The 21,310-nt window shown below is 46.8% G+C and overlaps 1 protein-coding gene across 12 annotated transcripts in view; it reads right to left on the reverse strand.

Annotated features, from left to right (window-relative positions):
• The window catches only part of AFDN (afadin, adherens junction formation factor), a 3,286,836-nt gene that overhangs the window by 296,640 nt on the left and 2,968,886 nt on the right, over nucleotides 1-21,310 (reverse strand). For 6 of the 12 annotated variants that reach the window (XM_044063191.1, XM_044063175.1, XM_044063156.1 and 3 more), the window contains one exon: nucleotides 8,846-8,878. The exons of the other annotated variants lie outside the window; for them this stretch is intronic. In XM_044063191.1, the coding sequence (XP_043919126.1) occupies nucleotides 8,846-8,878 (33 nt within the window). The remainder of the gene's footprint in view (nucleotides 1-8,845; nucleotides 8,879-21,310) is intronic. 12 annotated transcript variants of the gene reach the window in all.

Consider the following 21,310-nt stretch of genomic DNA (forward strand, 5'->3'; position numbering starts at 1 on the left):
GCACCGATAGTCATTTGCTAAACAAAAGAATACAGTCTCACAATATAAACAAACTTAGAATGTGCAACAGTAAATTTCTCTGCCCTTAAAATTAGAAGTTATGTACTCACCATAACGTTCCATCTGAGTAGGTGACTTCATTTGGATGCAACCTGTGGGTATCGGATCCGACCTCGGATCCGAGCCGGCATTTCAAAAGCTTTAGGCTCCGAGCTCCTAGCTCCTCCCTCTTACCCATAACCCCTTGCCAAGCCCTGACTGACCTCAGATTGAGTTTGCCTAAATAATACTGACTACAGTACATGAACAAAAGCATAACTACTCGCTCTATAAAGGTCAGGGGGATGGAGGGGGGGATGGTTGCATCCAAATGAAGTCACCTACTCAGATGGAACGTTATGGTGAGTACATAACTTCTAAATCCGAAGTAGGCAGACTTCATTTGTCTGCAACCTGTGGGACAGAGTCCCCAGCTACCTGAATCTTGGGCGGCCGTCATGGAAGGATGTTCCGGAGCACCGCTGAGCCAAAGGATGCTCTTCCTCTGGAAACAACATCCACTTTATAATGAGAAATAAAGGTATGAGGTGAGGCCCAAGTAGCTGCCGCGCAGATATCATCCAATGACACACGGGACTTAAAAGCGGCTGACGTGGAGACTGCCCTAGTAGAATGAGCCGTAACCCTCTGTGGAGCAGGTCTACCTGAAGTGTCATAAGCCTGCAGAATACAATTAGCAATCCACCTAGATAGTGTGACTTTCGACACTGCTTTACCCAAAGCAAATTTAGCAAAGGAGACGAACAGCTGATCTGATTGCCTGTGACCAGCTGTCCTGTGAATATAAAATCGTAATTGTCTATGAACATCCAAGGAATGTAATTTGTATTCTCCTTTGTTTGAGTACTTGGGAAAAAACACAGGTAAGTTGATTGACTGGTTGATATTAGATTCTGAAGAGACCTTCGGAAGAAAAGATGGATTGGTCCTGAGGCACACCCTATCTGGAAAGAAAGAAAGGTAAGGCGGCTTGACGCATAGAGCCTGAAGTTCAGACACTCTTCTGGCTGAAGTAATGGCTACTAAGAAGGCAGTCTTCCAAGAAAGGTACTTTAGGTCTATAGAGGCTGCAGGCTCGAAGGGAGGAGCAGTAAGGGCTTGCAGAACTAAGGATAGATCCCAAGGTGGTACAATCTCTTTGACTGGAGGCCTCAATAAAAAAATCCCTTTGAGAAAGGTTTTGCACAATTTAGCTGTCATGAGGGGAGCTGTCTCATGACCAATGTGATAATGTGAGATGGCTGCCAATTGTACCTTAATCGTGGAAGAGCTTGCCCCTTGATGAAAGAGATCTGTTAAAAAATCCAGCACTGCTGACATAGGTGCTGAGAAAGGATCCAAAGTTCTCTGAACCGCCCAAATAGAGAATCTCTTCCATTTACTCCTATAAACCTGCCTGGTGGAAGGTTTATGAGCTGCCACTAAAATGGCCTTGACCGGTGACGAGATACCGGGAGTCCTAATCAAGGATGGAACTGGAGCAGCCAAGCTGTCAATTTCAGGGTGTGTAGATTGGGAACCGAAATCCCCAGGGGGTGGGAGATGAGATCCGGAATCGGATCCAGAATCCAGGGTGGATTGATTTTGTGAGACCATACAAAGGGGAACCAGGGTTGACGAGGCCAGAACGGGGCAATGAGAATCATTCTGCTCCCCAAACTGTTGGCTTTCTGCAGAAGCCTCTGCATCAGAGGTAGTGGAAGGTAGGCATAAAGGAGACCGGGAGGCCAAGCATGCACCAGAGCATCTCTCGGGAATTCCCCTGGTGGGGGAAGCAGAGCGAAGAAATTGTCGCATTTGGCATTTGAGGGAGAGGCAAAAAGATCGCAACAGGGTTGCCCCCAAACGGCAAAAATCTTCTTCGCTACCTGAGGATTGAGAGACCACTCGTGAGGTGACAGAATGGTGCGACTGAGTTTGTCCGCAAGGATGTTGGATTTTCCCGGAATGTGCGTCGCTACCAGAAAGCGTTTGGTGGAAATTGCCCATTCCCAGACTCTCATAGCCTCTCGACAAAGGGGATAGGACCTGGTTCCTCCCTGTTTGTTGATGTACCAGACTACCGACATGTTGTCTGTCTGAATCGCAATAGTCCCTGAAGGAAGAACGTGGTGAAGTGCTTGCAACGCTAGGAGCACCGCCCTCATTTCCAGGACATTTATATGCAACGACGTCTCTGTGGTGTTCCACGTGCCTTGGACAATCTTTCCCGCAGAATGCCCCCCCCCCACCCGAGGCAGGAAGCGTCCGTGGTCACTGTGGCTCGGGGAAAAGCAGCACAAAAAGGTCTCCCTGTCAGGGGCTCCGGAGACAGAAGCCACCAAAGAAGGGAGTCCTTGCACGCTCTGCTGACCGCTATCGGAGAGTTGAGAGGAACTGAGAGGGACCACTGAACCTGAAGGGTCCATTGAAGAACCCGCATGCGTAGGCGCGCATGAATAAGAAGCGGGATAGCTGCCGCCATCGAACCTAGGGCCCTCAGGACCGAAGCTGCAGACAGAAATGGTTGCAGGACCGCTGCTACATGACACTTCAGGTTGGTAATTCTGTCTGGAGTGAGGAAGGCTCGCATTGACCTGGTGTTTAGCCTTCCTCCTATGAAATCTATAACTTGTGTGGGGTGCAGCAAAGATTTCTCCCAGTTGACAGTGATGCCCAACCTTGGGGCTAGTCGAAGAAAGTAGTCCCTGGCTGAGCACAGAAGATGCCTTGATGATGCCGTCAGGAGCCAGTCGTCCAGGTACGGAAAGACCTGTAATCCCTGGAGCCTCAGGTGGGCCGCTACAACAGCTAAGACCTTGGTGAACACCCTGGGGGCTGAGGTGAGACCAAAGGGAAGGGCCCTGAACTGATAATGACTGGCTCCCAGCCGGAAGCGAAGAAACCTCCTGGACCATTTGTCCATGCGAATGTGGTAGTACGCGTCCTTGAGGTCGATGGAGCACATCCAGTCGTTCTCCCTCAAGAGGGGGAGTATAGATTGAAGGGTGACCATCCGGAACTTTTGCTTGGTTACTGACAGGTTCAGCAGGGAAAGATCTAAGATCGGTCTTAAGTCCCCCGTTTTCTTTGGCACCAAAAAGAACCTGGAGTAAAACCCTGACCCGGTTTGATCTGGGGACGACTGGATAGCTATTTTTTCTAGCAGCTGTCTGATTTCGATAGCTGCTGCCTCCCTTTGGTCGGGTGGAACATCTGGGAGGCTGCGAGATCTGGGAACCTTGTACAGGGGAATTGCATAACCTCTGGATATCACACGAAGCACCCAACGGTCTGTTGTGATGGACTCCCAAGAAGTCAGGTGCCTCGAACGCCCGACTGCCTCCAGAGACGGACAGCCGGGCAACCCTTCAGGGCTGCTGCGTGGGCCTATCAGAGAAAGGTTCTCTGGACCCAAAGTTGCTAGGAGCCCCCCTGCCTCTAGGACGGCGACCTCCCCGTCCTCCTCTGCCACGGAAGGACTGGTTATCTGGAGCAGGTTGGGACTGCTGCGATTTCCGGAACCACATCTTCTTCTGTCCCTTTTGGTTCTTCGAGAAGGACCTCTGGGGAGCTGAGAAGCGGACTCCGACGGCAGACAGCGTCTTCCGTCCTTTCGCTCTGGACTAATGTTTCGCGAACAGTCTTGCCAAATAAGGCAGAACCATCGAAAGGGGCATTCGAAGGTCGCCTTGAAGGGCTCTGCAAAATCACAGTGGCGGAGCCAGGCCTGTCGCCTCATGACTAGGCCTGCTCCGCTGGCTCTAGCAGCTCCCTCAGTAGCGTGAGAAAGCAGCCGCATAGATGTATTGAGACTGATCTAAGAGTGGCCATTCGGGTGGAGTATACCTGTTTATCCTCACTCGACATGGACTCTGGGGGAGATGCAGCGTATTCTTTAATCAGATCCCGCTGCATCCTGATGACGTGCCATGTAGTTCAGCTCTCAAAGAGAAGGTTGCTGAACTGAAAACTCGCTTCCCAATGCGATCCATCGAGGGACTCCTTGCCCGGAGGATGCATAGAGGACTCTCCTGGGCCAACTCCTCTTAGTGGCTGCAGCCATCATCATGGCATCTACTGGGGGGCCTTTGCTCCAGTGAGTGCGGTCCGCCGGAGGGGAAAGGATACGGTCGGGACGCTTAGGTACAGGCTCAACGGTGTCCAGATCCTTCCACGCTCTGATGGATATAAGGTCCACCAGAGGGTCGGCAGGAGGGGACACTCAAGAGGTAGATGGGCCCGCCTCAATGCCTCCAAGAACACAGACTCGTCTGAGGAGGCCTTGGGGCAGACCACCCCTGATCCTCAACATCTCCATAATGTCTCCAAATGAGACGTCTTCAGGGGTGACCTTGGGAGCCCTCCCTTCATCCAAGTCTGTGTCTTCGGTAACGGACTCGGGAGTCCATGTGCCTCCTTTTGCACTTACGCTTCCGAGGTACTTCTTCGGGGGGGCTGTCCGAGGAGTACTCTTCCGCAGCTGGATGTTCCAAGGGAACTACTTGGGATATCGAGGCGGGCTGTCCCTGGGACCGGCTGGTGGGGGCCTGGCCCAACTGCAATCGAGTGCGGGATGGAGCCGTGGCAGGGACCGGGGGTCCGGTAGTCCTCAACAGTGCCCTTTCCACTACGTCAAAAGCCGAGGGGGAGCCGGCTTCTCTAAACCCCGAGAGCCGACCCCCACTCGGATCCGACGCACGGATCGGAGCCGGAGCCGAGACCATCGGATCCGAGAGACCGGTGTGCTCCGACCTAGACGGAGCCGAAGACACACCAGCTCCCTCGGACCCCTGGCCCGGCCCTCGGCTCCGAGAGGTCAGGTCCGAAGTACCTGAAGCACTCAAGGGATGGGACGGATCCGAGGTGCGCCGACCTATCGGATCCGACCCACCCCCGGATCCAACTCTGCCCGGCGCCGACAGCTCCGAACCCATGGTATGGGTCGGAGAAGGAGCCAAAGGGGCGAAAAAGGTCAAGCCCTCCCGGATGGGGGCTAGGAGCACTCCCATTTGCATTTGGGCCTGGATGAATTTCCTCATCATCCGGTCCATATCTGCTTCACTCATAGAGAATGTGGATCTGGTGGAGGCCACCGGCGACCTAGAGAGCCGCCTGGGACCTCGCTGAAGGGCTAGCCTCCTCCTCCTCGGGCCCAGGAGAGAACCGAGGGAGTGGAGCCGAGGAGGAGGAAAGCTAGAAGGCACAGGGAGGCCGCTTAGATGGAGGAGCCGAACTGGAAGTTTCGGCTCTCCGCTTGTGGTGCCTCTCCTGTGCCTCTCCTTCTTCTCTCCCTAGAAGACTCTCTCCTCCGGCATTTTGAGGGAGGTTGAGTCCCAGCCGGAGGAGGAGAGCCCACAGCAACTGTTTGCTGAGTAGAAGGGCAGAAGCCGGGCGGTATCTGGAGGGAGAAGTCCCGCCAGCACCAGCTTCGACCTCCGCTCCCTCAAAGCTCGGGGGTTGAACTCTGCACAAATAGTACAACCAGATGACAGGTGTTCAACCCCAAGATGACTTGACAGTGTGGCCATCCGCTGGGGACAGCTTATGACCACACTCGGTACATTTGGAGAACACAGCCTTATGGGCTTCAGACATTTTAAGCCCTAAAAGGCCTCAAACAAACACACACAAACTACGCAAAACCCGAGAAAAGTTTAAAATAAAGAGAGAGGAAAGCCTAATACAATCACTTCTAACTAATAAAATTAAAAAAGTTAAGGTTTTTGTAAATTTTTCTGTCAAAAACAGCTTATCTGTACTAGGAGCTCTGGAATCCGTCGCAACTTGAAAGCGGCAAACGAAACCTGGGGTCAGTCAGGGCTTGGCAAGGGGTTATGGGTAAGAGGGAGGAGCTAGGAGCTCGGAGCCTAAAGCTTTTGAAATGCCGGCTCGGATCCGAGGTCGGATCCGATACCCACAGGTTGCAGACAAATGAAGTCTGCCTACTTCAGATCGCATGTTCTTTGTAACTACACTGAGACTCGCAATCACAGAAAATGGATCTGGCCAGTGGAAGATTAAGTGTACTTTTGGGTTGTGTGCAAACCATTGGCCCCTGCACACATTTTTGGGACCATGCCTAACTGCATACATTCTTTTGTTCACCTTCCTGATTGTATTAAATTACGTTCATAATTTAATATAGCAACACTTGTCAGTGTGTTTTAAATTTATAGTTTTGAACATTTTTCTAGTAAGCAGTGAAACAAACTGTATGAACCAAAGACTACCCATTTCAGAACATTTCAACCAAAAGAAGTCACTCATACTGCTGTCACTATATTCCACCAGTATTAGTCAATATGCAGAATCTCTACAGAAGTGAAAGTCATCACCTGAATAATTCTACATTAAAGAGAACTATTCCTAATGCAGGGTCACTACTGGCAAAACACATTGGCACTTCAGTGCTTTACCTACAAATGCAGTACCTGCTGTAACTGCCTATCTTACATTAAAAACTGATCTGTTGGTGATAATGCAACAGAGAATGCTTGGCAAAATGACAACAAGCTCATAGTTACAAGGCATTTCATCCAACGGAAGACACACTCATGAGTTCAGCATCCCTTCCCCGGTGCTGCACTTTAGTGTCAGTAATCAATCTACCTCATGTGGGAGTAAAACCCACAGCCTTCTGCACCGAAAACAAATGTGCTACCTGTTGCACCGCTATAACTGACTATGAATAATGCAACTAAGAAACTCTATGACTGACACTGCTAGACTGTAACGTTCAGGAATTCACTAAATTTAAAATAAAATTTAAGGAGATCTGGCAGTTGGTGTGGAGGTTTAAGAGAGTTGCCTATAAGTAATTAAGGCTCAATTTTTGACTGAGCAAAGTCACTTAACTAGACAGTAACTGGGACGTTAAACTCACTCACTCACTCACTCACTCACTCACTCACTCACTCACTCACTCACTCACTCACTCACTCACTCACTCACTCACTCTGTGTTATCTCCTCTGGAACTAATCAGTTGCTGTTTCACATACAGGAAGAAGTGAATGATGTTACACACACATTTCTCTGCAATCTCCTCTGTTGTTGGAGATTTTCTCATAAATGCTGCTACTGCTGTGTTTCTCTCCCTTGTGCAGAAAATTCTCTCTTTCTGTACTGCTAGTCTGCTACTCAAATCTCTCATGTGGATGGGGGGGGGGGGGGGTCCAGGGCTGGTTTTGTTTATGGAAGGGATTCTTCCTTTTTAAACAAGGGAAGCAGGTCCCCCAGCCAACACAGGCCCTAGTCACCTGCCTAGGTCGCCTAGTGCTAGATCCAGCTCTGCTGGTGGCAAAGACTGTTTGCTTAATTTTTTTCGTTTTGTGGTTGGAAGAATGACCGACCATGGGACTGGTAGTCTGTTCCATGGTCAAGCAAAAGATGGTTCCTCTTTCCCAGAGAAGACACGCAGCAAATGTAGGTAAACTCTACCAAGCCACAAAAATTATTTTTTTGACAGAAAAATACAGTACAAAGCAAACACCATGGCAGTCCCACAAAAGTAAAATAAAAATAATTTCACCACAGAAAAAAAATATTTTCAGTTACTTTACATCACTTTTAAAAGGATAGGAAAAACGAGTGCTCCATTTAAAAGTACATTACAGTCTTGAGACAGTCAATTAAAATAGCATATTCCTAACTTTAAAATAACCTTCCTGAACAGGAAAGTAGTAAAACATCAACAAAATTAAGAAACTGCATGTTTTTTTTCCCCAAAGGGGAGTTGGATGCCCAGCCAAGGAAAGCACAAGCTGACCATCAATACTTGAAAGCCTTAGAGAAGCGTACTCTTCTTTGGGGGTAAAGCTCTGAAGATCTTCATGATGAAACTGTCTTGAGCTGAGCTAACAAGTGTGGAGAGCAGACCCCCTGCACCATGGGACAAGAGCAAAAGAAATTACATCCTATTTAAAAATACATAAATGTGTTTGCTTTAAGGACATTGGACTACATACTAATTACATGATGATCTTCAATGTCCACGCAACACAGGTGTACAACTTGAACATTTCATTTGTTGTTAATGACTTGAATCATGTCAAAGTATCTTAAGATGACAGCATTACCTCTGATATCTCATACCTCTGGATTACCTTGATTTTACTTTATTATTGTATTCAGTTACTGCAAAGACGTGTCCTTTCCTGTTTTTATGCATTCTGCACTTATATTAACATATGTAGATCTGTAATGTGTATTCATATTAACTGTAATACCAACCGCAATCATTCTTAAACTTCTCTGTGCCTAACTGAAATTGAAATATATATTTGTACATCTTTGTTGGTTTTGCCATTTGGCCTGGTTATGGCTGAAAGGGTCTTGTACCAAATCCAACTACTCTGCTAGCAAACAAAAAAAAAAAAAAAAAAAAAACTGGAAACAATGTTGGCTTACACCACTGCAACACAGACTTCTCAGAAAAGGCAAAGTCACCACACATGGAACAAACAGGTACAGCAAAATTATAGTGCAAGTATCATTGTTACTTAGACAGTGGTCAGACAGTTCTGAGTGCTTAATATCACAGTTCTAGGAGTGTTCAGTGAAACAAGCCAGACTTGCTCTATGGTACGGGCTGCTGGTTGTTCCTTAGAGTCAATAAGCTTCAGTAACAGGCACTGGTTAAAGCATTACTTCACTTTGAACTTGTTGTGAATGGCAGCAAATTGCATGGCATCATTCATGCATGTCACAAACCAAAACTGAAACTTTGCAGAAGCAGCAGCATGCAAACTACAGCACAGAAGAAAAAGTACCACAGAACAGGAAATGAAGCAGAATGAACATACCAAATCTAGAACAGAGATTGCAGGAACAGCAGTCTGCAGCAGAGAGAAAGAGATACAGAGAGAAAGAAATGCAGATAAAAATTAGTTTAATTTTTATATGCTGCAAGTTTATGCCAAGAACAGTGTAAAAAATTTAGGGCATTAATTAGTCTAAAGTCAACCAAAGAAATGCAGACGCTGTTAAGGAAAACATATTTTAGTATACCACAATTCAAGTCCACTTAAAGCCTAAGTTATAAACAAAACTAATTTAAAATGTGTTGTAGTAGAACACTGATAAGTGCTTCATTTACATCAGAAGAGTGATGCTTTAACTAATGAATGTCCCAAGGATGCCACATTATCATGTTGTGACAAAATACAACAAATAGCTAAAATGATGAACACTGGTATGTAGCCATGGTGTACAAAGGCAACTGTATGTTGCTCTTATGTTGTATGTGCAGACTGTGACTTGTACAGCAGTGTGCGAGGAAAGCAGAAGTGTATGTTTATTCTATCTGGCTTTGACAAGGTGGCAGTCAGACTGTTTTCAGTGGGTCCTGGATGTAGTGATATGCTGAAGAACATGGTGGTGGGAATGCTACATCACCGAGAGTACTCAGAAGGTACTGTAAGCATACACGGAATATGAAAATTATAGTGTTTACACATAGCATTATGTGAGAATATAACTGAAGGAGCTAAAGAGCGGAACCATCCATTGAGGTGCATATATGGGGGAATGTTACAGGGGAGGTTTGCAGCAAAAGTACAGTTGTGTACACTTACCATAAATGTATACGTTCAAGTGTATTCACTGTTGCAGTCATCACATTTGAGTTATCCCTGCCAGGGTAGCCCTCAGTCGGCCCAAATACCAGAGGCTTAGTATTTCTACGTCAGTTGCCGTCACTTCAGGACTGAGGTCAGGTCGTCAGTAGTATAATCAGTTTTTCTTGCCATAATTGTCAGGAGCCACAAAGTGTGATCCAGGATATGGTGGAAGAACCCCACCAGCAGAAAGTAAACACCAAAACATTCCTTGTAATAAGAGAGACAGAGAAAGGGGGGGGTGGAGGGAGGGAAACCAGGACTGCAACAGTGAATACACTTGAACATCTACATTTATGGAAGTGTACACAACTGTACTATGTTCTTTGTGTTTCACTGTTGCAGTCATCACATTTGGGTTGATTCCCAAAGCTGAGGAAAAGGGTGGAGGCAGTCAAGAAGACTCGGGGCTGGCTAGGATGCCCTGCAAGACTGCAGTGGCAAAGCCTGCCCTGGATTTGGAAAAGATAGGCAGGTGGTAATGCTTGGTGAAGGTATGAACAGATGTCTATATTGCAGCCTCCAGGATGTCCCTGGTGGGGACTCCGCTGAGGAAGCTGTAGAGGTGGAGGTTGCTCTGGTAGACTGAGTTCTGACCCCCTTAGGGGGAGGTTTCCTGTGTTGTTTGTAGCAGAAATGGATGCAGTGTGCTATCCATTTGGAAATGGTTTGTTTGGATATGGCTTTGCCCTCTGCTCCTGCAGCAAAGCTGACTAACAACTAATCAGTCTTTCTGAATGATTTAGTCCTGTCTAGACAGAATCTGAGTGGTCTGTGCACATCTAAAAAGTGCAGTATTTTTCCCCCTTGTTTTGTGGGTTAGGGAAAAAGGCGGGCAAATGAATGGATTGGTTGAGAGCCACATTGGACACCACATTTGGCATGAAGGCTGGGTTAGTCCTGAGGGAGACCATGTCAGCATGGAAAATGATGAAGGGCTCTATAGCCATTAGTGCTTGTAGCTCAGATACTCTTCTTGCTGAAGTGATGGCCAGAAGCAAGGCTATCTTCCATGAGAGAAACTTTAATTCTGCTGAAGCTGCTGGTTCAAAGGGGAGCAGGGTGAGTTTCTCAAACACAAAGTTTAGGTCCCAAGCTGGGATAGGTGCTCTTTTGGGTTGCCTCAAGTTGCTAGCCCCTCTGAGGAACTGTTTGATGAGAGGGTGTGAGAAAAGAGGTAGCTCAGTGCTGAAATGAACACAGATAGCAGATGCATTAATTTTAATAGAGAAAAAGGATAGACCACTGTGTAGGAGGTCAGCTGGTTATCCAGGATGAGAGGTAGGGTGGGCTGTGCCGTGTCGGCTCCCTTAGCCTGGATCCAGGTGCAGAACCTTTTTCATTTGTCAGCATAAGACTTTTTAGTACTAGGGCGCCTGGCCTCATGTAGAACATCTAGAACCTGTTTACTGAGATTGGCAGCTTGTACAGTGGTCAGGGAATAAGTCAGGCTTGCCAAAATGTGGGTCTGCAATTGGGGATACATAAATTCTCCTTCCCTCTGGGTCAGGAGTGGTGGGATCTGAAGGAAATGCAATGGTGTTAGAGGGGACAGGCTGCGCAGCAGTGGGTACCAGTGCTGGCATGGCCAGTCTGGGTCAATCAGGATTGCCCTGGGTTTTTCCTCCTTTATTTTGTGCAGAACCCTGGTAATGAGAGGTAACGGGGGGAAATGCATTGACCGAGAGGTTGATCCACTGGAAAGATATACCATCCACTTTCCAGGCTCTGCAGTGAGGCTCCCTGGTCAGAACTTGCTGAGCTGATGGTTGGAGTGGGAAGCAAAGAGGTCTACCCTTCAGGGTGCCCCCATTTCTGAGTTATAACGGTGAAGGTTCTTTGGTTTTGCTGCCACTCATGTGGGTCCAGAAGATTTTTGCTTAAGTTGTCTGCCAGAGAGTTTAGACAGCCTGGCAGGAACTGTGCTAACAAGTATAGTTGCATGGCTGAGGCTGTGTGCCAAATGGTCATGGAGAGCCAGCATAGAGAGGAGCAAGCCCCTCCCTTCTTGTTGATATACCACATCAGTGTGGTCTTGTCTGTTCTGATCAGTAGAGCCCCTGAGGGGAGAAGGGGTCTGAATGGTGTCAATGCGTGGTGGACAGTTAAGATCTCTTTTTGGTTGATGTGCAGATGTATTTGATGTGGGCTCCACTGGCCCTGTGTGCAACTGCCGTTCAGGTGTGCACCCCAGGCATAGTTTGATGCGTCTGTGGTGAGAAGGGTACCTTATTGTGGTAGCATGCTGCTGCCCAACAAAGGAAATCTTTCCTTAGACAGGGTATCATTGGTATAAAAGTTTCCAGGTCTTGAGAGTGTTGACACCAAAGGCTTTTTAGGTACCATTGAAGTTTTCTCATATGCAGTCTGGCATATGGAATGAGTAGAATGCAAGATGCCATGAATCCCAGAGCTTGCAGGATTTTCCTTGCGGATATCTGGGGTCTGGTGGCTAGTTGAGAGAAATAGGCTATCAGGTAAGTTTGCTTTTCTGGTATAAGGAATGCCATCTGGGATGCTGTGTCCAGGCTTGCTCCCAAGAATATAACTTTTTTGGATTTCTTTTCGTTGATAGTGTACCCTAGGGAGGTCAGTAGGTCCTTTACAAAGGCCAGGTGCTTGAGCGGCTTTTCCTGACTGTCTGCCTGAATTAGGCACTCTAAGTATGGGTAAATTTGAATATTTTGTTGCCTGCAAAAAGCAATGGCGGGAGCCAGGCATTTTCTGAAAAGTCTGGGAGCAGTAGATAAGCCAAAGGGAAGCGCAAAGTACTGAAAGTGCAGACAGCCTACCCTGAAACGCAGATATTTCCTGTATGATTCCCTGACTGGGATGTGTAGGTAGGCCTCTTTTAGGTCTAGGGTGGCTAGCCAGGCATCCTTGGAGAGCATCGGTAGTAGTTGCTGAAGGGTGAGCATTTTGATTTTTGGTATCACCAGGAAGGTGTTTACAATGGATAAATTGAGGATGGGGAACCAGGTACCCTCTTTTCTGGGTACCAGGAAGAGCCTGGAGTCGAAACTTTGGCCCATCTGTTCTATAGGAACGTGCGCTACTTCCCTCATGGAGAGCAGGGAAAGGACTTGCATTTTGGCCTCTGTCCACTGGACTGGAGGTAGAGCTGGGAATCCTTTTGGGGTGGTAGAATGTGGAAAGAAAATTTGTATCCCTGGGACACTATGTTGAGGACCCAGTGGTCGTCGGTAATGGTGGCCCAGGTGCTTGAATGGAAGCAGAGTTTATCTCCCAGGGGCAAGTGCAGTTGGGCAGAGGGAGGGGGTGGAAGTGGAGAGTCATTGTGAGTTCTTACCATGAGGGATGGCTTTGCACTCCCTGGTTTAGAACTGGAGGTACTCCATTGCTTTGATCTCTGCATACACTGTGGCAGTTTCCCGGGGGCTCTGCTTCCCCGGGGTATGGGCTGAACTGACCTGGAGGGGGCAGGAAAGGACCAGTGTTTGGAGGGGCAATGCCTACTGAACCTGGGTTGCTGGAGCTGCAGGAAATCCTTAACTGTCTGCATAGATTTAGCTTTTTCTTCCATCTTTTTTAAGACCTCCTCTGCCTTGGTGCCAAATAAGTTGTCTTTGTGAAAGGATGCATCCAATAGTTTAGATCTGGCATGGTCTGGCAAGGGCTGCTTCTTAAGCCAAGCATGCCTTCTATGGACAGAACTGGTGACAGCTGCCCTGCAAGATGCTTCTAGGGCATGAAAAAGTACAGTTTTGTACCTACCATAAATGTAGATGTCCGAATTGGATAGCATCTGCAGTCATAACAACTGGGTTGTCCTGTCGTCAGGCAGCCCTTCAGTCGGCCGGATTCCAAAGTCCGGGTCCGGCTTCGGCTGATGTCGCACTTCACCCGACGTCATCTCTGTTGGTCTTCGGGTATAAAAGCATCAGCCGACGCCATTTTCTTCAGTGTTTCTTGCCCCAGATGCCAGAAGCCCTATAGAAGGCTAAAAATTTTGGATAGATGCCAATGTTTCCAAAAGATAGAGGTAAACACAAAAATAAGCATGTATGTACATAAATACAAACAAATACACCATGAAAGAAATCCCCCCACTAGCTAGCTATTAGAAGGGTAAACACCCTAGGGGTACCACAGAGGGGAAGGAGGGAGGGTAATCCTGACTGCAGATGCTATCCAATTCGGACATCTACAATTATGGTAGGTACAAAACTGTACTATGTCCTTCATGGATGCATCTGCAGTCATAACAACTGGGTAGAATACCATAGCCAACTAGGGGAGGAGGATAAAAGTAAATTATGGTGTGTTTAGGATCCCTTGCAGAACAGCAGTGGCAAACCCTGCTCGGGATCTGGAATATAGAGGTAAATTATAATGCTTGGCAAATGTATGCACGGAGGTCCAAGTAGCCGCCTCAATAATGTCTTTGGTAGCCACTCCTCGTAAGAAGGCTGTGGTAGTGGCTGTTGCCCTTGTAGAATGAGGTCTTATGTTCTGTGGAATTGGCTTTCCATGGAAGGAGTAACAGAATCGTATGCAATTTCCTATCCATTTGGAGATTGTCTGTTTGGAAATAGCTTTTCCTTCCCTTCCTGTTGCATAGGCTACGAAAAGTTGGTCAGTCTTTCTGCTATTTTTGTTCTGTCCAAGTAGTAGCGTAGCTGTCTATGTACATCCAAGGTATGCAGTATTCTTTCCCTCTGTTTTGTGGGTTGGGAAAGAAGGTAGGCAGGTGGATTGCCTGGTTTAAAGACACTCTGGATACCACCTTAGGCATAAATGTAGGATTAGTCCTCATGGACACTCTATCTTGGTGGAAGATTAGAAAGGGTTGCACTGCCATTAAGGCCTGTAGTTCTGAAACCCTCCTTGCTGAAGTAATTGCCAGTAGGAAAGCAGTTTTCCATGACAGGTGTTGTAGGTCTGCTGTTGCTGCTGGTTCAAAAGGTGATAGTGTCAATTTTTCTAGCACAAAGTTCAAGTCCCAAGCTGGCAATGGTGGTTTCCTTGGAGGTTTTACATTCTTGATTCCTCTGAGGAACTGCCTGAGCAAAGGGTGTGAAAAACAGGTGGATCAAAGCTGTATTCTGCTGAAATAGCTGATGCATGAATCTTGATGGAGGAGTAGGACAGGCCTGAATGAAGTAGTTCGCCAGATACTCCAGAATGTTAGGCATATCTATGTTTGATACATCTTTTCCTCTTTCAGAACTCCAAATGACAAACCTTTTCCATTTCCCAGCATAATTCCTTCTAGTTGAAGGCCTGCGCGCTTCAAGAATAATGTCTTTAACTCTTTGTGAAAGTTCTGTATTAGCAGCTGCTATGTGATGTTCCATGCAGTCAGTTGCAGCGTTTTTAGGTTTGGATGCATGGTGCTGAAGTTGTTCTGAGTTAGCATCCAAGGCATCAGGGGAATTGGCCACATATTGTTCCGAGACATGCTCCTCAGCAGTGGGTACCAATGCTGTCTTGGCCAGTTTGGAGCTATCAGGATTATCCTTGGGCGTTCCTCCTTGATTTTTAGTAGTACTTTGTGTATCAAGGGAAGAGGTGGGAATGCATATGCTGTTAGGCCTTTCCAGCTGAAGGAGAGCGAGTCCACTTTCCATGCTAGTGGGTGGAATGTCCTTGTGCAGAATTTTTTGAGCTGGTGATTGAGAGGTGATGCGAATAGATCTATCTGAGGCATTCCCCATTTCTTCGAGATGGTCTTGAAGATATCCGGGTGCAGCTGCCATTCGTGGGCATCCGATGTGGTCCTGCTTAACATATCTGCTAGAGAGTTTTCTTTTCCTGGCACAAATATTGCCTGTAACTGGATGTTGTAGCTGAGTGCCAGGGTCCACAGCTCCAAAGTCATTCTGCATAGGGGTAAGAATGAGTGCCTCCCTGTTTGTTGATGTACCACATGACTGTGGTGTTGTCTGTCCTTATCATCAAGTGGTCCTCCTTGAGAAATGGTCTGAACTTTTGGATTGCCAGTTTTACTGCCAGCATTTCTTTTAGGTTGATGTGCAGGTGAAGTTGGTCCTGTGTCCACAATCCTTGCGCATTTGTCCAGCATATGCGCCCCATCCTAGGTCTGAAGCATCTGTTGTGATGGTCTGGCTTGCTTGACCCTTGCGAAAGGGCAGGCCTGGGTTTGACTGGCATGCCTGAGCCCACCATAGGAACTCCTGTTTTAAGCATGGTATTAGTGGGATTTCCGTTTCTAGGCTGTGTCTGTGTTGGGACCATAAATTCTTTAGGTACCACTGTAGTTTTCTCATATGTAGTCTGGCAAATGGAACCAAGATTATGCATGATGCCATGAAACCCAAGGCCTGCAGTACCTTTCTTGCTGTTAACTTGTTCAGTTTTGTTAGTGCCAAGAAGTAAAGAGGGAGTTCTTTTTGTTTTTCTGTAGTTAGGAATGCCATTTGTCTTACTGTGTCCAATTCCGCTCCCAGGAAAGTCCTTGTCTGGGATGGTATCAGTCTTGACTTTTGCAAATTGACTGTGTATCCCAGTGCTTGAAGCAAGTAAATGACCCTTTGTAAATCTGTTGTCAGCTTGCTTTTGTTGTCTCCTTGTATCAGGCAGTCGTCCAGGTATGGATAAATTTGAATTCCTGTAGTCTGCAATGGGCGATTACTGATGCCAGGCATTTTGTGAATACTCTGGGCGCAGTAGATAAGCCAAAGGGCAATGCTGAGAATTGATAGTGCTCTGATCCTGCAAGAAATCTGAGGTATCTTCTGCAGATTGGTCGAATGGGGACGTGCAGGTATGCCTCCTTGAGATCTAGAGTTACCAGCCAACACTCCTTGCCCAGCATGGGAAGAAGTTGCTGTAGGGTCAGCATTTTGAATTTTGGGACAATGATGTAAGTATTCAGGGTGGACAGGTCTAGAATTGGTCTCCAACTTTTTTCCTTTCTTGGAACTAGGAATAGTCTGGAGTAGAACCCCTTTCCTTGCTCTGCTGTTGGCACTTTCTCCACAGCTCTCATGTTTGCTAACTCCATTATCTGTTGTAGAGCCTCTGTCTTTTGATTTGGAGGTAGATTTGGCATTCCTCTTTTGTCTGGTAAAGTGTGGAAGTGGAACCGGTAACCTTGATCTATGGTTCGTAAAATCCACTTGTCCTTTGTTATGTGGTGCCAGTTTTTTGAAAATAAGGTTAGCTTTCCGCCTAGAGGAGCTGCTATTTGTTCCCTGGTAGGCGGGTTTAGGATTAAGTCACTGTGGCTGTGTTGATGTAGTGGCAGGTGTTGAGTCTGTGCCTCTGTTGTTACCTTGCCACTGTCGTCCTCTGTAGGCACCTCCTCTGGATTGGTTTCTGCCTCTGGAACGTCTATTCCTGCCCCTTTGAGGTCTTGTGGAGTCAGGAAAGGACCAATTTTGGCAGGCCAGTTCCTGCTAAACCTTGGGGTTGAACCTGCAAGAAATCTTTAACTGTCTGGACTGATTTTGCCTTTTCTTCCATTTTCTTCATAACCTGCTGGGCAGGTGTACCAAACAAACTTGTTTTATCCATAGGAGCATCTAGCAATTTAGATTTAACATGATCCGGTAAGGCTTGCTCCTTTAGCCATGCATGCCTTCTAATTACAGTGCCAGTCATGGCTGATCTAAATGAAGCCTCCAGTGCATCATAGCCACATTTTAAAGAATGGTTACTAACTTGCTGTATGTTATTTACCATTTCTAATACATATTTCTTATCAAGAGATTCATCAGTGGTTAGCTTTTTAGTTAACTGATCAAGCATAAACTCTTGGTATTGTATCATGTGAAACTGACAGTTTAAAGCTCTAGCTGAGAGAGTGGCTGAAGTGTAAACCTTTTACCCCATCTGTCTAATGACCTTGCTTCCCTTTCAGAAGGAACAGGGTTTTAGCTATGGTCGCTGCTACTGCCTTGGGACCCTGGGAAATAGTTTCGGGTCTGCAAGAGGGGCCTTGTAAAGGTGGTGATGAGTATCTGGCACCCTGTAAAATCTGTCTGGTTTGGCAGGGGCTGGGGGTAAAGAATCTGGAGCGGAGCAGACATCATTGAAAGCATCATCCACCACAGAGAACAGGAGGTATAGCTAAGGGCCTGTGCTGTGGAAGGTGCAAAAAGGTCCTAAGTCTTTTCCTGGAGTCTGAAAAATCCTGTTGCTGCCATTGGAATTGTTCTCGCATGGCATGCAAGGTTTCCCCAAAGGAGAATTCTTCTGGTGGGGAAGCAGCTGGAATGGATTCTTCAGCATCAGAATCTTCAAAATTGGAGAAAGGAGCCTCTGGCTGGTCAGTTATGTCTGATTCATCAGCAGAATCATCAGAGGACACTGGCTCATGGGGCTCTGCCCTAGGTCTCTTCTCTGGGGCTGAGAGGCCCTGTCTGGGTGAGATTGAGATCCTCTAATTAATGAAATTAAATCTTCTGCCAAAGTAAGCATTTGAGAACTGGAAGAGGGCCTGGTTGAGGGGGTTTAACAGGCACTGTTTTAGTAGTCTTGGCTGCTTTAGCCCTGGCGAAGGCCTTAATGGACATGGCTGCTGGAGGCCTAGCAGCACCACGTGCTGGGGTAGAGACATCCAAGGGAATGGTGTCTGATAAGTCAGTGGTAAGCACCGTAGTGGGTAAAATTTCTGAGGCCGATTCAAGAGTGTTAGCAGGGACCTCAGTTGTAGAGATAGATTCAGCTGTATTTTGATCAGTTTTCTCGGTTTCGCCGAAACCGAGACACTCGCGTTTGCTTAACCATGGTTTCGCCGAAACCGCGGACCGCGAGTGTCGGTCTTTTTCTTTGTGTTTTGGCAGAATGCGTAGTCGGAGGATCCGGCGGCATAATGTCGCAAAATCAGAACCGAAAAACTGTTCTGCAAACTCCGACCGGCGCCTAAGCGTTGTCGGTTGAAAGAAGCACAGGACGAACAGGCTGCTACGTCGTGGGCTGGGCCTAAGCAAGGCAGGCAGTAAGAGTGGAAATCTTTATGAGGTATTTGTTTCCCACAGGTTAAACAATTATTAACTTTTTCTGACATCGGCTGAGGCAAGAAAGAGTCCCCAACGGGGTACTTAGCTTTAGAAGTCTTCGAAGTAGTATTCGGTAGAAGTAATCTCTGGATCCGACCGACCGGCACTTGCGAACAGCTTCTGCTTCGGGCGCCACGCGGCAAGAAAGACTGGGGAAAATGGCGTCGGCTGATGCTTTTATACCCGAAGACCAACAGAGATGACGTCGGGTGAAGTGCGACATCAGCCGAAGCCGGACCCGGACTTTGGAATCCGGCCGACTGAAGGGCTGCCTGACGACAGGACAACCCAGTTGTTATGACTGCAGATGCATCCATGAAGGACATCCACAGTGTAAGGTGTGCGTAGATACTTGACTTGCAGAATGCATTAAGTCGTGCAACTCTATTTTCTGCACAAGCAGGAAAATTGATATTTTTTTGTTTGAGGAGTTCCATGGTATTCTGCTGGAATTTTAGCATACGACACTGACAATTTAGTGCTCTAATAGCAAGAGTAGCAGAGATGTATACTTTTTTTTACCCCATCTCCCTAATGGTTGGGAATCCCTATCTGAGGGGGTGGGATTCTTAGCAGAAGTTCCTTTAATTCCTTTAGGCCCTTGGGAGATGACCTTAGGGTCAGCAGTAGGATTTTTGAAAATAAATTTGAGAGAGTCAGGGACTCTGTAATACCTGTCAGGCTTCCTGGGAGCGTGCGGAAGGGAGGGTGTCAGGAGTTAAACTAGATTCCATGAAAACATCATCCACAACATCTAGGACAGGAGGACTGGCCAGGGGTCTGTGCTGTGGAAGATCTAAAAATTCCTTGAGTCTCTTTTTAGACTGAGGGTAGTCCTGGCATCCCCATTGGAAATGCTCCCTTAAAGTATGAAGGGTTTCACCACAGGAAAAATCTTCAGGTGGAGAGGCTGAAGGAATGGATTCCTCTGCATCAGAATCCTCATAAGCAGAGAGGGGTTGCATGTCTTCATATTCAGAGGCATCGGAATAGTCGGACTCCTGTTCAGATAAGACTACTGGGGACAAATCTCTTTTTCTTTTGGAAGGGGTAGCTTGGCTTCCCCAGATCAACATTATAAGGTCTCCCACCATTTTAAGCATCTGAGACTGAGGCAATGAAGCAGGTGCCTGAAAAGGGGTCGTTGGTTTCTTGGGTGTGGTGTGTAACCTGGGACTTAGAAACTCGGTAGTTTTTGAAAGAACAGAAGATGCGAAATAAGTCGTCAGCTTGTGTCGAGAATTGGTAGCGTGAAGTACATCCTCAGAAGCCGGTACCTGCCCAGCAGCTCCGGACCCATACAAGGTAGAGACAACCGCAGGATCCTTGGTCAATGAAGAGATTTGTGGCATACTGGACTCTGAAAGGGTCTCTGTAGCAACCTGCGAATCCACAGAAGTGGGCATCAAGGACTGAGAAAGCGCCTCACTGAGGACTAGAGAACTGTCGACTAGCTTAATGAAAGCATCTTCAGTAGGTTTGGACCTGTGAGGTCTGTCTCTGTCTTTATCCTTATGTTTTTTCAGAAGATCTGATGTTGGATGGCTTACCGAAGCCATACCGGAAATTGAGGACTGACAGCGAAAATATCTAACTACAATAAGGGCCCGACTACGTACAGTTTTGGTGTTGAACAAAGCAAATAAGCGGCAGCAGGGTATGTCGTGGTCTGGGCTTAAGCTAGTGATGCAGTAAGAATGAAAGTCTCAGTGTGGTATTTGCTTTCCACAGGCAAGACAATTGTTAACTTTTTCTGACATCAGTTAGAGCAAGAAAAAAGGATCCCCAACGGGGTACTTAGCTTTAGAAGACTTCAACTTCAGTTCGGACAACGAAACTCAGGTAGTGGCCGACTGGCACTTGTGCGAACTGCTTCTGCTTCGGGCTCCTCGGCAAGAATGACTGATGTAATGGCATCGGCTGCCTTACTTTATACTACTGACGACCTGACGTCAGTCCTGAAGTGGCAGCAACTGATGCAGAAATACTAAGCCTCTGGGATTCGGGTCGACTGAGGGCAACCCTGGCAGGGATAACCCAAATGTGATGACTGCAAGAGTAAAACACAAAGAACATCTGTTGTTACACATACCTTCTTTGCACCACTAGACATCAATACACTGTACACAATTTAAATGTTCAACACAGCAGACGTCTAAAGAAATATTTTTGTTACATGTATGCTGTACAGTTTCTCAGAAGCAGCAGACCCATGTTTCTGTACTAATGACGTGACAGGGAGACAAAAAATAAAATTAAAGCTCCACAAATTCAGGGATTCTTATGCTCATGGAGCATTACAGAGACGAATACAAAAAAAAACAGGAAGACGACAGCAACCATGTACTGTATTATGTGTGTATACATATATAGTCTACTCAGCCTGATATTTACTGTACTAAGCTTCAGATGCAAACAAGCAAACAAAAAAAAAAAAACATGTATGCTGTACAGTTTCTCGGAAGCAGCAGACCCATGTTTCTGTACTAATGAAGTGCCAGGGAGACAAAAAATAAACTGAAAGCTACACAAATGCAGGATTCTTATGCTCAAGGAAGCATTACAGAGACAAATACAAAAAAGAACAGGAAGACGACAGCAACCATGTACTGTATTGTGTGTGTATACATGTGTAGTCTACTCAGCCTGATATTTACTGTGCTAA

This window comes from Protopterus annectens, chromosome 1.part0 (assembly GCF_019279795.1).
Source record: "Protopterus annectens isolate FY-2018-M chromosome 1.part0, PAN1.0, whole genome shotgun sequence".
NCBI classification, from domain to species: Eukaryota; Metazoa; Chordata; order Ceratodontiformes; family Protopteridae; genus Protopterus; species Protopterus annectens.